This window comes from Mobula hypostoma, chromosome 29 (genome assembly GCF_963921235.1).
Source record: "Mobula hypostoma chromosome 29, sMobHyp1.1, whole genome shotgun sequence".
Taxonomy (NCBI): domain Eukaryota; kingdom Metazoa; phylum Chordata; class Chondrichthyes; order Myliobatiformes; family Myliobatidae; genus Mobula; species Mobula hypostoma.
Window position 1 is genome coordinate 227,555 of NC_086125.1, and position 13,942 is coordinate 241,496.

Genomic DNA, 13,942 nt, shown 5'->3' on the forward strand with positions numbered 1-13,942 from the left:
CAGAGGGGGTGGCATGGCTCCACTGGTAAAGAATGGCATCAAATCAGTAGAAAGATGTGACACAGGATCAGAAGATGTTGAATCCTTGTGGGTTGAGTTAAGAAACTGCAAGGGTAAAAGGACATTGATCGCAATTATCCTCAGGCCTCCCAGTGGTGGCTAGGAGGTGAAACACAGGTTACAACAGGAAATATAAAAGGCAAGTCAAATGGGCAATGTAATGGTAGTCATGCGAGATATGGTAATGAATCTCAAGAGAGTGAGTTTGTTGAATGCCTAAGTGATGGCTTTTTAGAGCAGTTTGTCGTTAGGCCTGCTAGGGGATCAGCTATACCGGATTGGGTGTTATGTAATGAACCGGAGGCGATCAGGGAGCTTAAGGTAAAAGAACTCTTAGGAACCAGTGGTCACAATATGATTGTGTTTATCTTGAAATTTGATAAGGAGAAAGTAAAATCTGATGTGGCAGTACTTCAGTGGAGTAAGGGAAATTACAGTGGCATGAGAAAGGAGTTGGCCAAAGTAAATTAGAACAAGCTGCTGACAGGGATGTCAGCAGAGCAGCTGGGTGTGTGTTTCTGGGGAAAATGAGGAAGGTTCAGGACATATATATTCCAAAATGAAGAAATACTCAAATGGTAAAATAGTACAACTGTGGCTGACAAGGGAAGTCAAAGCTATTGTAAAAGCAAAAGAAAGGGTGTACAACAAAGCAAAAATTAGTGGGAAGATGGAGAATTGGGAAGTTTTTAAAAGCCTACAGAGAGCAACTAAAAATATTATTAGAAGGGAAAAGATGAAATGTGAAAGCAAGCCAGAAATAATATCTAAGTCGATAGTAAAAGTTTTTTTTAAGTATGTTAAAAATAATAGAGAGATGAGAGTGGATATAGGACTGCTAGAAAATGAGGCAGGAGAAATAATAATGGGGGACAAGGAGGTGACTGATGAAATAAATGAGCATTATGCATAAATCTTCGCTGCGGAAGACACTAGCTGTGTGCCAGATGTTGAAGGGTGTGAGGGAAGAGAAGTGAGTGCAGTTACTGTTACAAGAGAGAAGGTGTTCAAAAAATTGAAAGAACTAAAGGTTCATAAGTCACCCAGACAAGAGGAACTGCACCCTAGGGTTCAGAAAGAAGTAGTGTTAGAGATTGTGGTGACATTAGAAATGATCTTTCAAAAATCACTGGACTCTGGCATAATGCCAGAGGACTGGAACATTGTAAATATTACTCCACTCTTTAAGAAAGGGGAAAAGCCACGGAAATAAATTATAGACCAGTTAGCGTGACTTCAATGGCTGGGAAGATGTTAGAGCCAATTATTAACAATGAGGTGATGGAGTATTTGGTGACACAGGACAAGGTAGTACAAAGTCAGCATAGTTTCCTTCAGGGAAAATCCTGCCTGACGAACCTTTTGGAATTCTTTGAGAAGATTACAAGTAGGATAGATAAAGGGGATGCAGTGGATGCTGTATATTTGGACTTTCAGAAGGCTCCTTACATTTAAGAGCCCATTGTATTACAGGAAAGTTACTAACATGGTTAAAGCATTGGCTGATTGGTAGGAGGCAGCGGGTGGGAATAGAAGGACCCTTTTCTGGTTGGCTGTCAATGACTAGTGGTGTTCCGCAGGGGTCGGTATTGGGACCGCTTCTTTTTATGCCGTATATAAATGATTTAGATGATGGAATAGATGGTTTTGTTGCCAAGTTTGAAGATGATACAAAGACTGGTGGAGGGGCAGTTAGGGCTGTGGAAACAGATAGGATGCAAAAAACTTAAACAGATTAGGAGAGTGGGCAGGAAAGTGGGAAATGAAATACAATGTTAGGAAATGCATGGTTATGCACTTTGATGGTAGAAATAAATGTGTGGAATATTTTCTGAACGGAGAGAAAATCCAGGAATCTGAGATGCAGAGGGACTTGGGAGTCCTTGTGCAGAACACCCTGAAGGTTAATTTGCAGGTTGAGCTAGTGGTGAGGAAGGCAAATGCCATGTTGGCATTCATTTCAAGAGGTCTAGAATATAAAAGCAAGGATGTTATGCTGAGGCTTTATAAGGCTCTGCTGAGGCCTCACCTTGAGTATTGTGAATCATTTTGGGCCCCTCATCTTAGAAAAGATGTGCTGGCATTGGAGAGGATTCAGAGGATGTTCACAAGGATGATTCCAGGAATGAAAGGTTTATCATTCGAGGGACGTTTGATGGCTCCGGGTCTGTACTCACTGGAATTCAGTAGGATGAGGGGGTTTCTTATTGAAACCTTTTGAATGTTGAAAGGCCTAGACAGAGTAGATGTGGAAAGGATGTTTCCCATGTTGGGGGAGTCTTGGACAAGAGAGCACAGCCTCAGTATAGAGGGACACCCTTTCAAAACAGAGATGCGAAGAAATTTCTTTAGCCAAAGGGTGGTGAATTTGTGGAATTTGGCGCCATATGCAGCTGTGGAGGCCAGTTCGTTGGGTGTATTTAAGACAGAGATTGATAGGTTTTTGATTGGATATGGCATCAAAGGTTACGGGGAGAAGGCCGGGAACTGGGGTTGAGGAGGAGATTTTAAAAAAAGGATTGAATGGCGGAACAGACTCGATGGGCCAGATGGCCGAATTCTGCTCCTATGTTTTATGGCCTTAAGGTCTTAATTGTGCTTGTTTGTATTTTGTCGCAGTCTCCTTCTGCTTTGACTCAAAATTTGTAATTCATTAACAGTTCCCTAGGTGAAACCAGATCTTATGACAGATTTGGTTCACTGGATTCTCCTCCTGAAATGATGGCACCACATTTCCTACCTGCCTGTGCTCAGGAAATAGACTCATTCCTAATGAATAGTTTATATGCTTCTTCTGTCTGTTTTCAAACTTACAGCGTCTCCTCTGATTAGTAAATAAACAGTTTACAGAACTTTACCTCCATGCAAATTTTCCCATAAAATAACTATAAACAAAAAACTGCAATTGTAATTGATCATGGATATTTATTGCAGTACAGTGGGAGAGAAGGGGCTAGGTTTGGAATAGATTGAATGTGAATAAAGCTAAAATAATAGATTGAAGAAAAATGAGGGATTTGTGGTATCAAGAGGGAGAGGAAAGAGATAAAGAAGGTGAAAGGGTTGAGAGTAATGAACTCACATATTTGGAATTTAAAATAAACTGAAAATAATGAATAATTTCATCGTAAAAATGTCTCTAAATGCAAATTTCAAAGTATTTTCATTGTGTCTTGAATGTATGACAAATTTGAAGTAAATTTACTTTTCTCAACCAACCTAAATATGTTACATTTACTCTATTAACATCCTTAGCAGAAACTACGGCATGCTGTTTGATACCGTAATGCACGTTATTCCATGTGTCTCTCAGTGACTGCTTCTCCCATTCCATGTTTGCCTATTGACAGTGATGTTTAAGGATTTTAATTTTAGTTCTGAGCAACACACACAAAATGCTGGAGAAGCTCACCAGTCCAGGCAGCATCTATGGATGCTGCCCGTCGACGTTTCGGGCCAAAACCCTTTGGCAGGCTGGAAGAAAAAAAGCTGAGAGGTAGATTTAAAAGTTTGGGGGAGAGGAGAGAGAAGCACAAGGTGATAGGTGATATCAGGAGCAGGAGGGATGAAGTAAAGAGCTGGGAAGTTGATTGGTGAAGGAGACAGAAAGCCACAGAAGAAAGAAAAAAGGGGAAGAAACACCAGAGGGAGGTGATGGGTGGGCAAGGAGATAAGGTGAGAGAGGAAAAGGGGGATGGGAAATGGAGAAGGGGTGTAGTTGGGGGCCACTACCAGATGTTTGAGAAATCAGTGTTCATGCCATCAGGTTGGAGGCTCATGGCATGAACATCGATTTCTCAGACTTCCGGTAATGCCCCACAACTGCCCCTCCTCCATTACCCATCCCCTTTACCCTCTCTCACCTTACCAGATGGACCATATTATATTATTTATATTCATAGCTAGCTTTCACAATATTTACACCCTGATATATATGCCTATGACAGTAGACTTGAACTTTATATTCTTTGAGATATTTACCCCCTGCATTTTAATTTAGGTTTTCAGATATATTCCTTTTGACTTCCTTCACCTTCTTAAAATCAGGTCTTTTCCAAATTAACACTTTGCTCTTTCTCTTACATCCTTCTGACCTTGACTTTAAGCCTTTGCAGAATGGGGAAGAATGAGTAAGAATGTTAATTGAGCAACACACACAAAATGCTGGAGGAACTCAGCAGGCCAGGCAGTATCTATGGAAATAAATGTACAGTTGACGTTTCGGACCAAAACCCTTCAGCAGCATTGGACTCCATAGATGCTACCTGGTCTGCTGAGTTCCTCCAGCATTTTTTTTGTGTGTTGCTCTGATTTCCAGCATCTGCAGATTTTCTCTTGTTTGTGAAGAATATTAATTGTGCATCTTTTCATCTTACTGTAGTCTGTCATAAATAGGATGGTTCAAACAGTTCTGATCCCTAAATGTAAAGTATTGTAAAGTACAGAGTATTGTATTGTACAGCAATGATAATAGTTACAGTTTTGAGGACAATGGGCCGAAGATTTGTAAATACAGGAACATCATTGATAAATTCAGTAGAATGAACACTTGCAAACAACACCTACTTTTAGTGTTCCTTGTCCATGCCCACTTGCGTTTACAGCAAACCTTTCAAAAGAATTGAGCTGAAATAATAGACACTGGTTAGTCATTTGTCCCAAGCAATAAAAAATGTCATGAAACAAAAACCAGACCACAGGCTTTGAAACACCAACAGCTTTAATTCATGACATAGAAATACATTATGGTGACAAATTCTGAAAAAGGAAAGAAAAGTATGGCGGTAAACTATTGACAATCCTTCCTTATATTCAGAACATGAATGAGAGTGTGAGAAGAAAGGACTCCTCGTGCATTGCTAATAAATTTCTTATAATGCGATATGCTTTGCCTGAAGTGTCCAGCAGGATCAAACAGTGAAGTTCTGTATTACATCCAGTGGATATTGCATGTTTCAATGGTTATATAAATGCACGGAGGTGGCGGCATCTCCCCTTTGAGGAGATCGAGGTGAGCAAGGCTCCCCCACCCCCACCAATTGTAACCACATTTTTCAGGAGCACCAGATCAGCTGCATCACTGTCTGCTACAGATATTGCAAGGCATCTAACCCCTGGATCCTACAAAGCATTGTGAGGACTGCTGACAGGATCATTGGGGTCTCTCTTCCACCCCTCCAAGATATTTATCAGGAATGCTGTATATGCAGGGATCATAGCATTGTTGAGGATTACTCCCACCCATCTCACAGTCTTTGACCCTCCACCATCAGATAGGAGGTACTCTAGCACTCGTACAATAACTGTTGTGACAGGAATCTGCTTTGTCCCCCCAGGCCACACCATCATATATGACACGTCAGTACCATTATACTGACTAACTTTTAACTTGTGTCATAAGGGCATCTTATGCTAAACATCAATCTTCTGAGATATTACTTCAGGCGTTGTGTGTGAATTATATGTACTGTGCTGTGCACCTTGGTCTAGATGAATATTGGTTTGTTTGGAAAACATGCAAATGGTTGAATGATAATAAACTTGAACTTGAGATACTTTGGATGGCAGGAAAATATTGTTAAAGGATTCAACAATTACACCTTGTCCATCAAGTTGGATAATATTTAATCCCATTACGAATTGTGCACTTGTAGAGTGTACTCCTCATTCACCGCCTTGAAGTAACTAAAGAGGGACCGTAATGAGTGTTGTATGGAATGTACAACTTTCAATACGTATCCCTGAGCAATGTTGGCATAAGGTTTAAGCCTGTTCCTCTCTTATAAATCTCAAAGAAATTTGGAAAGTAATGGCCAACCAGCAGTCAGGACAAACTAACCTTTCAACAACAAGCAATGAATGTGGCAGGATACTTTGGGCTGCTTTAACTAAGCCTTTTCCTACCTTACCCCCTTGAAAACCCAGGGATGGTCACAACCCTTTCACACCCTTTAGAGCGTTTGGTTCTCATCCATGTTGTTCTTGGTCTGCTTCCATGGAGATGCTGACAGACTTTGTCATAAGTGTCACACAGTGTGGAAACTCATCAATACTAACCAGCATTCTCATCTAACCTAATCCCATTTTCCTCTACTTGGCCCATATACCTCTAAACCTTTCCTACCCAAGTAACCCTCCAAATACCTTTTAAATGTTGTGAATGTTCCGGTATTATACACTTCCACTGATAGCTCATTCCATATGCTGAACACTTTCATGGTAGAAACAAAGAAACATAGAAAACCAACAGCAAAGTACAGGCCCTTCAGCCCACAAAGTTGTGCCGAACATGTCCCTACCTTAGAAATTACCAGGCTTACCTATAGCCTTCTATTTTTCTAAGCTCCATGTACCTATCCAAAAGTCTCTTAAAAGACCCTATCGTATCCATCTCCACCACTGTTGCCGGCAGCCCATTCCACACACTCACCACTCTCTGAGTAAAAAACTTACCCCTGACATCTCCTCTGTACCTACTCCCCAGCACCTTAAACCTGTGATCTCTTGTGGCAACCATTTCAGCCCTGGGAAAAAGCCTCTGACTATCCACACGATCAATGCCTCTTATCCTCTTATACATCTCTATCAGGTTACCTCTCATCCTCCGTCGCTCCAACAAGAAAAGGCCAAGTTCACTCAAACTATTCTCATAAGGCATGCTCCCCAATCCAGGCAACATCCTTGTAAATCTCCTCTGCACCCTTTCTATGGCTTCCACATCCTTCCTGTAGTGAGGCGACCAGAACTGAGCACAGTACTCCAAGTGGGATCTGAACAGAGTCCTATATAGCTGCAACATTACCTCTCGGCTCCCAAGTTCAATTCCAAGATTGATGAAGGCCAATACACCATACGCCTTCTTAACCACAGAGTCAACCTGCACAGCTGCTTTGAGCGTCCTACGGACTTGGGCCCCAAGATCCCTCTGATCCTCCACACTGCTAAGAGTCTTACCATTAATACTATATTCTTCCATCATATTTGACCTACCAAAATGAACCACTTCACACATATTTGGGTTGAACTCCATCTGCCACTTCTCAGCCCAGTTTTGCATCCTATCAATGTCCCACTGTAACCTCTGACAGCCCTCCAAACTATCCACAACACCTCCAACCTTTGTGTCATCAGCAAACTTACTCACAACCTCCACTTCAAAAATTACGAAGAGTAAGGGTCCCAGAATAGATCCCTGAGGCACACCACTGGTGATCGACCACTATGCAGAATATGACCCGTCTACAACCACTCTTTGCCTTCCACGGGCAAGCCAGTTCCGGATTCACAAAGCAATGTCCCCCTGGATCCCATGCCTCCTTACTTTCTCAATAAGCCTTGCAAGGGGTACCTTATCAAATGCCTTGCTGAAATCCATATACACTACATCTACTGCTCTTCCTTCATCAATGTGTTTAATCACATCCTCAAAAAATTCAATCAGGCTCATAAGGCATGACCTGCCCTTGACAAAGCCATGCAGACTATTCCTAATCATATTATACCTCTCCAAATGCTCATAAATCCTGCCTCTCAGGACCTTCTCCATCAACTCACCAACCACTGAAGTAAGACTCTCTGGTCAATAATTTCCTGGGCCATCTTTACTCCCTTTCTTGAATGAAGGAACAACACCCACAACCCTGCAATCCTCCAGAACTTCCCCATCCCATTGGATGATGCAAAGATCATCACCAGAGGCTTGGCAATCTCCTCCCTCGCCTCCCACAGTAGCCTGTGGTACATCTCACCCGGTCCCAGCGACTTATTCCACTTGATGCTTTCCAAAAGCTCCAGCACATCCTCTTTCTTAATGTCTACATGCTCAAGCTTTTCAGTCTGCTGCAAGTCATCACTACAATCACCAAGATCCTTTTCCATAGTGAATACTGTAGTAAAGTATTCATTAATACCTCTGCTATTTCCTCCGGTTCCATACATACATTCCCACTGTCATAATTGATAGGTCCTATACTTTCATGTGTTATCCTCTTGCTCTTCGCATACTCGTAGAATGCCTTGGGGTTTTCCTTAATCCTGCCCGCCAAGACCTTTCTGGCTCTCCTAATTTCCTTCTTAAGCTCCTTCGTATTAGCCTTATAATCTTCAAGATCTCTAACATTCTCTAGCTCTCTGAACCTTTTGTAAGCTTTTCTTTTCTTCTTGACTAGATTTATTACAGCCTTTGTACACCACGGTTTCTGTACCCTACCATAGCTTCCCTGTCTCACTGGAACGTACCTATGCAGAATTCCACACAAATATCCCCTGAACATTTGCCACATTTCTTCCATACTTTTCCCTGAGAACATCTGTTTCCAATTTAAGCTTCCAATTTCCTGCCTGATAGCCTCATAATTCCCCTTACTGCAATTAAATGCATTTCTAACTTATCTGTTCCTATCTCTCTCCAATGCTATTGTAAAGGAGATAGAATTATGATCACTGTCTCCAAAATGCTCTCCCACTGTGAGATCTGACACCTGACCAGGTTCATTTCCCAATATCAAATCAAGTACAGCCTCTCCTCTTGTAGGCTTATCTACATATTGTGTCAAGAAACCTTCCTGAACACACCTAACAAACTCCACCCCATCTAAACCCCTTGCTCTAGGGAGATGTCAATAATAGGGAAGTTATAATCTCCCATTACGACAACTCTGTTATTTTTACACCTTTCCAGGATCTGTTTCCCTATCTGCTCCTTGATATCCCTGTTACTATTGGGTGGCCTATAAAAAACACCCAGTAAAGTTATTGACCCCTTCCTGTTCCTAACCTCCACCCACAGAGACTCCGTAGACAATCCCTCCATGACGTCCACCTTTCCTGCAGCCATGACACTGTCTCTGATCAACAGTGCCACGCCCCATCTCTTTTTTCTCCCTCCCTGTCCTTTCTGAAACATCTAAAACTTGGCACTTGAAGTAACCATTCTTGTCCCTGAGCCATCCAAGTCTCTGTAATGGCCACGACATCATATCTTCAAGTCCTGATACACACTCTAAGCTCATCCGCTTTATTCATAACACTCCTTGCATTAAAATAGACACATCTCATTCCCTTCTCTATCACCTGCCTATCCTCCCTCTCGCAGTGTCTACAAGCTTTCTCTATTTGTGAGCCAACCTCCTCTTCCCCAGTCTCTTCAGTTCGGTTCCCATCGCCCAACAATTCTAGTTTAAACTCTCCCCATTAGGCTTAGCAAAGCTGCCCACCAGGTATTGGTCCCCCTGGGATTCGAGTGCAACCTGTCCTTTTTGTACAGATCACACCTGCTGCAAAAGAGGTCCCAATGATCCAGAAATCTGAATCCCTGCCCCCTGCTCCAATCCCTCAGCCACGCATTTATCCTCCACCACATTCTTTTCCTATTCTTATTGCTGCGTGGCACAGGCAGTAATCCCGAGATTACTACCTTTGTGGTCCTGCTTCTCAACTTCCTTCCTAACTCCCTGTAGTCTTTTTTCAGGACCTCTTCCCTTTTCCTACCTATGTCATTGGTACCAATATGTACTACAACCTCTGGCTGTTCTCCCTCCCACTACAAGATATCCTGGATGCAATCTGAAACATCCTGGACCCTGGCACCTGGGAGGCAAACTACCATCCGAGTTTATTCCCTGTGTCCACAGAATCGCCTGTCTGACCCCCTAACTATAGAGTTTCCTATTACTACTGCCTTCCTCTTCCATTCCCTACCCTTCTGAGCCACCGGGCTAGACTCTGTGCCACTGAGGCATGGCCACTGTCGCTTCCCTCAGGTAGGCTGTCCCCCCGCCAACAGTATTCAAACAGGAGTACTTATTGTCCAGGGGTACAGCCACAGGGGTACTCTCTAGTACCTGACTCTTCCCCTTCCCCTTCCTGACTGTGACCCACTTGTCTGTCTCACATGGCCCTGGTATGACCACCTGCCTATAACTCCTTTCTAAAACCTCCTCGCTCTCCCTGACCAGGCGAAGGTCATCGAGCTGCATCTCCAGTTCCCTAACTCAGTCCCTTAGGAGCTGCAGCTCGACACACCTGCTGCAGATATGGCTGTCCGGGAGGCTGAGAGACTCCAGGACCTCCCATGTCTGACACCGAGCACAGAAAACTGGCCTCACACACATACTTCCTCCTTTCCGCAAATAACACTGGTAAACCTATCTCACCTCATCCCGTTACCGCCTACATCCGTTGAGCCAAAGCCCTATCACTCTGCTGCCTCTCACTCCGGTGCCCACTCCGAATGCTGCCTGCTGAATATGGCGGTCTTCTTTTTCAACCTTTCACGCTCTACTGGCTGACGTCACGTGCCTGCGCAGTCTTGCCACTCTTTTACCCCGAGTAGTAAAAACTGCCTTGGTTCTGAAAATCAGCCGTTCACTCGCAGCCTTCTTGCCCTTAAGGTTCTTATTAAATATCTTCCTTCTCAGTTTAAAGCCATGCCCTCTAGTGCTTGATTTACCAACTTTGGAAAATGATTATGTCCTTTCACCCTGTCATAATTTTATACCCCTCTATAATATCACCCTTCATTCTCCTAGGTTCCAATGAAAAAGTCACAACCCGATCAATCTCTCTGCAACTCATTTTTCAAGTCCTAGCAGTATCCTTGAGAATCTCCTTTGCATTCTTTGGAACTTAGTTGCATCTTTTGTAAGACAGGGTAAACAAAATTGTATGTAATATTTCAAATGTGGTCTCATTGTAGCATGGTAGCCTAGCAGTTAGTGCAATGCTATTACAGTTTGGAGTATTGGAATTCATTTCTGGAGTCACCTGTAAGGTGTTTGTACATTCTTCCTGTGGAATGCAAGAGCTTGCTCTGGATCCTCCGCTTTCCTCTCACAGTCCAAAATACATACCAGCTTAGTAGGTTAATTGGTCATTGTAAATTGTCCCATGACTAGGCTAAGGTTATATCGAGGGTTGCTGGGCGGTGTGGTTCTGAAGGCCAGAAAGGCCTGCTCTGTGCTGTGTCTCTAAATAAAGTAAAAATAAAATGCCCTGACTTTGAAACTTACCACCCTGATTGATGAAGACCAGTATAGAGAAAGCTTTCTTCACCAACCTGTCTTCCAGTGATACCACTTTCACAGAACCAGTACTGTACTATGAGGTTCTGCTGTTGTCCAACACTCGCCAGAATCCAACCATTTTCTGTGAATGTCCTACCCTCCTTTATATTTCCAAAATGCAACACCTCCCACAACCAACTTAAACTACATTTGTCATTTCTCAGTCCATTTACCCAGCTGATTAACTCTCTCTGCAATTCCTGACAACCATCCTCACTATCAATAGTAGCACTGACTTTCTCAAAGGCTGAACTATTCACATCGTACTCCACAGGAAAAACAGGAAAAATATTCATTGAGGACTTTGCCCTTCTCCTGCAGCTCTACACAAATATGTCCACTTTGGTCTTCATATTTACTTGTTTCCCCTAATACACCTACAAAATCTCTGAATTCTGTTTTGAGCATACTCCAGCAACCCCTATGCCCCTCTTGGGGTTCACATGATCCCAGCTGCCTGTACCTGACCCATGCTTCCTTTTTTTTTTCCTGACTAGAGCCTCAATATCCGTCATTATCCAGGGACCCTCATCCTCCAGCCCCGCCTTTCACTCTATTAGGAAATGTACATCCCGAACTCATGATGTCTTCATTTTCACAGCCTTCCACTTGACAAATGCCCCTTTGCCTGCAAACAACCTACTCTAATCAAGTTTTGTGTGCCTAATACTGTAGATTAAAATTTGCCTTGCCCCAGTCAGAACTTTAACTAGAGAACCAGATCTGTCGCTTTCCATAACTAATTTAAAACTAATAGAACTAAGGTGACAGAACCTCACTGTCCCCGTCCCCAACCTGCACTGACTCAGTTATTCTTATCCTTGGCAGAGAATGTCGAGGAGGTGTGACCCAAAAGCAGAGCAGCAGCGATGATTTAGCAGTTAACAATATCATATCAATTAACTGCAATGTAACAAGCCACCAGGGGCCACAAAACAAGACAGAACAGATACTTAATACGACAAAGTAACAAGGTAACTGAAAGCTAAGAGCAAATGGATGAGTCCGGCTGGTTTGTATGAGTGAACAAAGATGAGAGCAGGGGTTAAATAGGCTGCAGGTGATGATTTTGGAAATGAGTGGCAGATGAATTCCTGTTAGCTGGGTGAACAATGGGAGGTACCTGTTTGTGCAGGCTTGAAAGGAACTCCTTTCCTATGACTGGCATCCAACAGTCCAGGACAATCTGGATGGGCCCGGTGGAACTCTTCAATGAGCAATGGACCCAAGATGAAACTGGATGGCACCCAAAACCTCTCCTCTGGGCCGTACCCTTTCCAGTCAATCAGGTACTGCACATCCCAGTCACAATGACATGAATTCATCAGTCGGTGAACCGGGTACACTGGACTACCTTCCACCAAGCTCAGGTGGGTTGAGTGGCCCACTAACAATGGTCTTGAGGCAGGTCACATGGAAAGTAGGTATGATCCCGTGGGACGGTGGCAGCAAGTGACTAGGTTGATGTGATTGGTAATCTTAAAGGGACCAATGGGTGAGAGCTTGCAGGAGTCAATGCATAACAGGCAGATCTTGGGCAGACAGCCAGACATAGTCTGCAGGTCAAAGTAGTCCGGCTGGGCGCCAACGGTGGTTAGCCTGGTGGCAGTGGATGCAGATGGCAGCTACGTTGGCCCTCTGTGTCCTCTTCCAAGCACTTCAGCATTTGCAAACCAATGCTCTGACAAATAGGGCCTCCACCATCGGTTCCTCCAAAGGGAACAATGGGATTTGGTAGCCATGAAGCACTTCAATAGGTAACATAGTTATGGCAGAGGTGGTGTGTAGATTGTGGGACAATATAACCCAGAACAGATACCTTTTCCACATGGAAGAGTTAGAGGCAACAAAGTATCACAGAAACATCTGCACCTGCTGATTGCTACTTTCTGATTAATCATTGCTCTGCTGATGATAGCTGGAGAACAAATTCACAGAAGTGGAGAAGGGGAAGGAGAAGGCTTGTTAAAAGCAGGAGACAAATTGTGGATTCAGATTCAACACAATGACCTGAGGGAAACCATGGAGGTGAGCTATACGTTGATTAACCAGATCCACTGTCTCAGTCACTGATGGAAGTTCGGGGAGGGCAATGAACTGGGCCGCCTTGGAGAACTGGTACTCCACTGTCATGATCACTGTGGCCCCATCAGAATGTGGCAAACCTGTGATGAAATCCGTACTGATGTGGCACCATGAGCATTGAGGGACTGGAAGGGGTTGCAGATTGGAGGAATTAGACTGGGCACATTGAGGGTATGTAGTGACGAATTGATGTACATCTACGATCATGGTAGGCCACCAGAACCGTTGTCACAGAAAATCCAGAGTCTGTTGTGCTACTGGATGGCCAGAGAAAGCTAAGGAGTGGGCCCACATGAGTGCCTCAGAATGCCTCAGATTGTCAGGTGTGTCAGTTGAAGCAGGTCGTGCTGTAGGGCCTGATAGATTTTGTTCTAAATATTTCAGACATTTCGGGAGAGGATCTGCAAGAATGGAATAATAGGTTATGGGTCAATTACCATTTCAGCTAGGTTGAACTATCTTGACAAGGTATCCACCTTAGTATTTTTGGAGCTGGGTCAGGAGGAGATGGTGATGTTGAATACCTCTAAGAAGAGTACCCAGCAAGCCTTACGTGAGTTGAGTTGGTGGGTCTTTTGTATGGCTATGAGCTACTGACGGTTAGTCCAATTCAGAAAGGGCTTGGTTTCCCATCAGCCAATGTATCCATTCCTCCAAGGCCCACTTGTTGGCACATAGCTCCCTGTCTCCTACTCCATAATTGCATTGAGTGAAGTTGAACTTGTACAAGATGA

The 13,942-nt window shown here is 43.5% G+C and overlaps 1 protein-coding gene across 1 annotated transcript in view; it reads right to left on the reverse strand.

Moving 5' to 3' along the window:
- Nucleotides 1–13,942, reverse strand: part of LOC134339400 (complement C3-like) — a 219,169-nt gene that overhangs the window by 21,425 nt on the left and 183,802 nt on the right. The window contains exon 31 of the mRNA XM_063035863.1: nt 4,627–4,686. Coding sequence (XP_062891933.1) covers nt 4,627–4,686 — 60 coding nt within the window. The remainder of the gene's footprint in view (nt 1–4,626; nt 4,687–13,942) is intronic.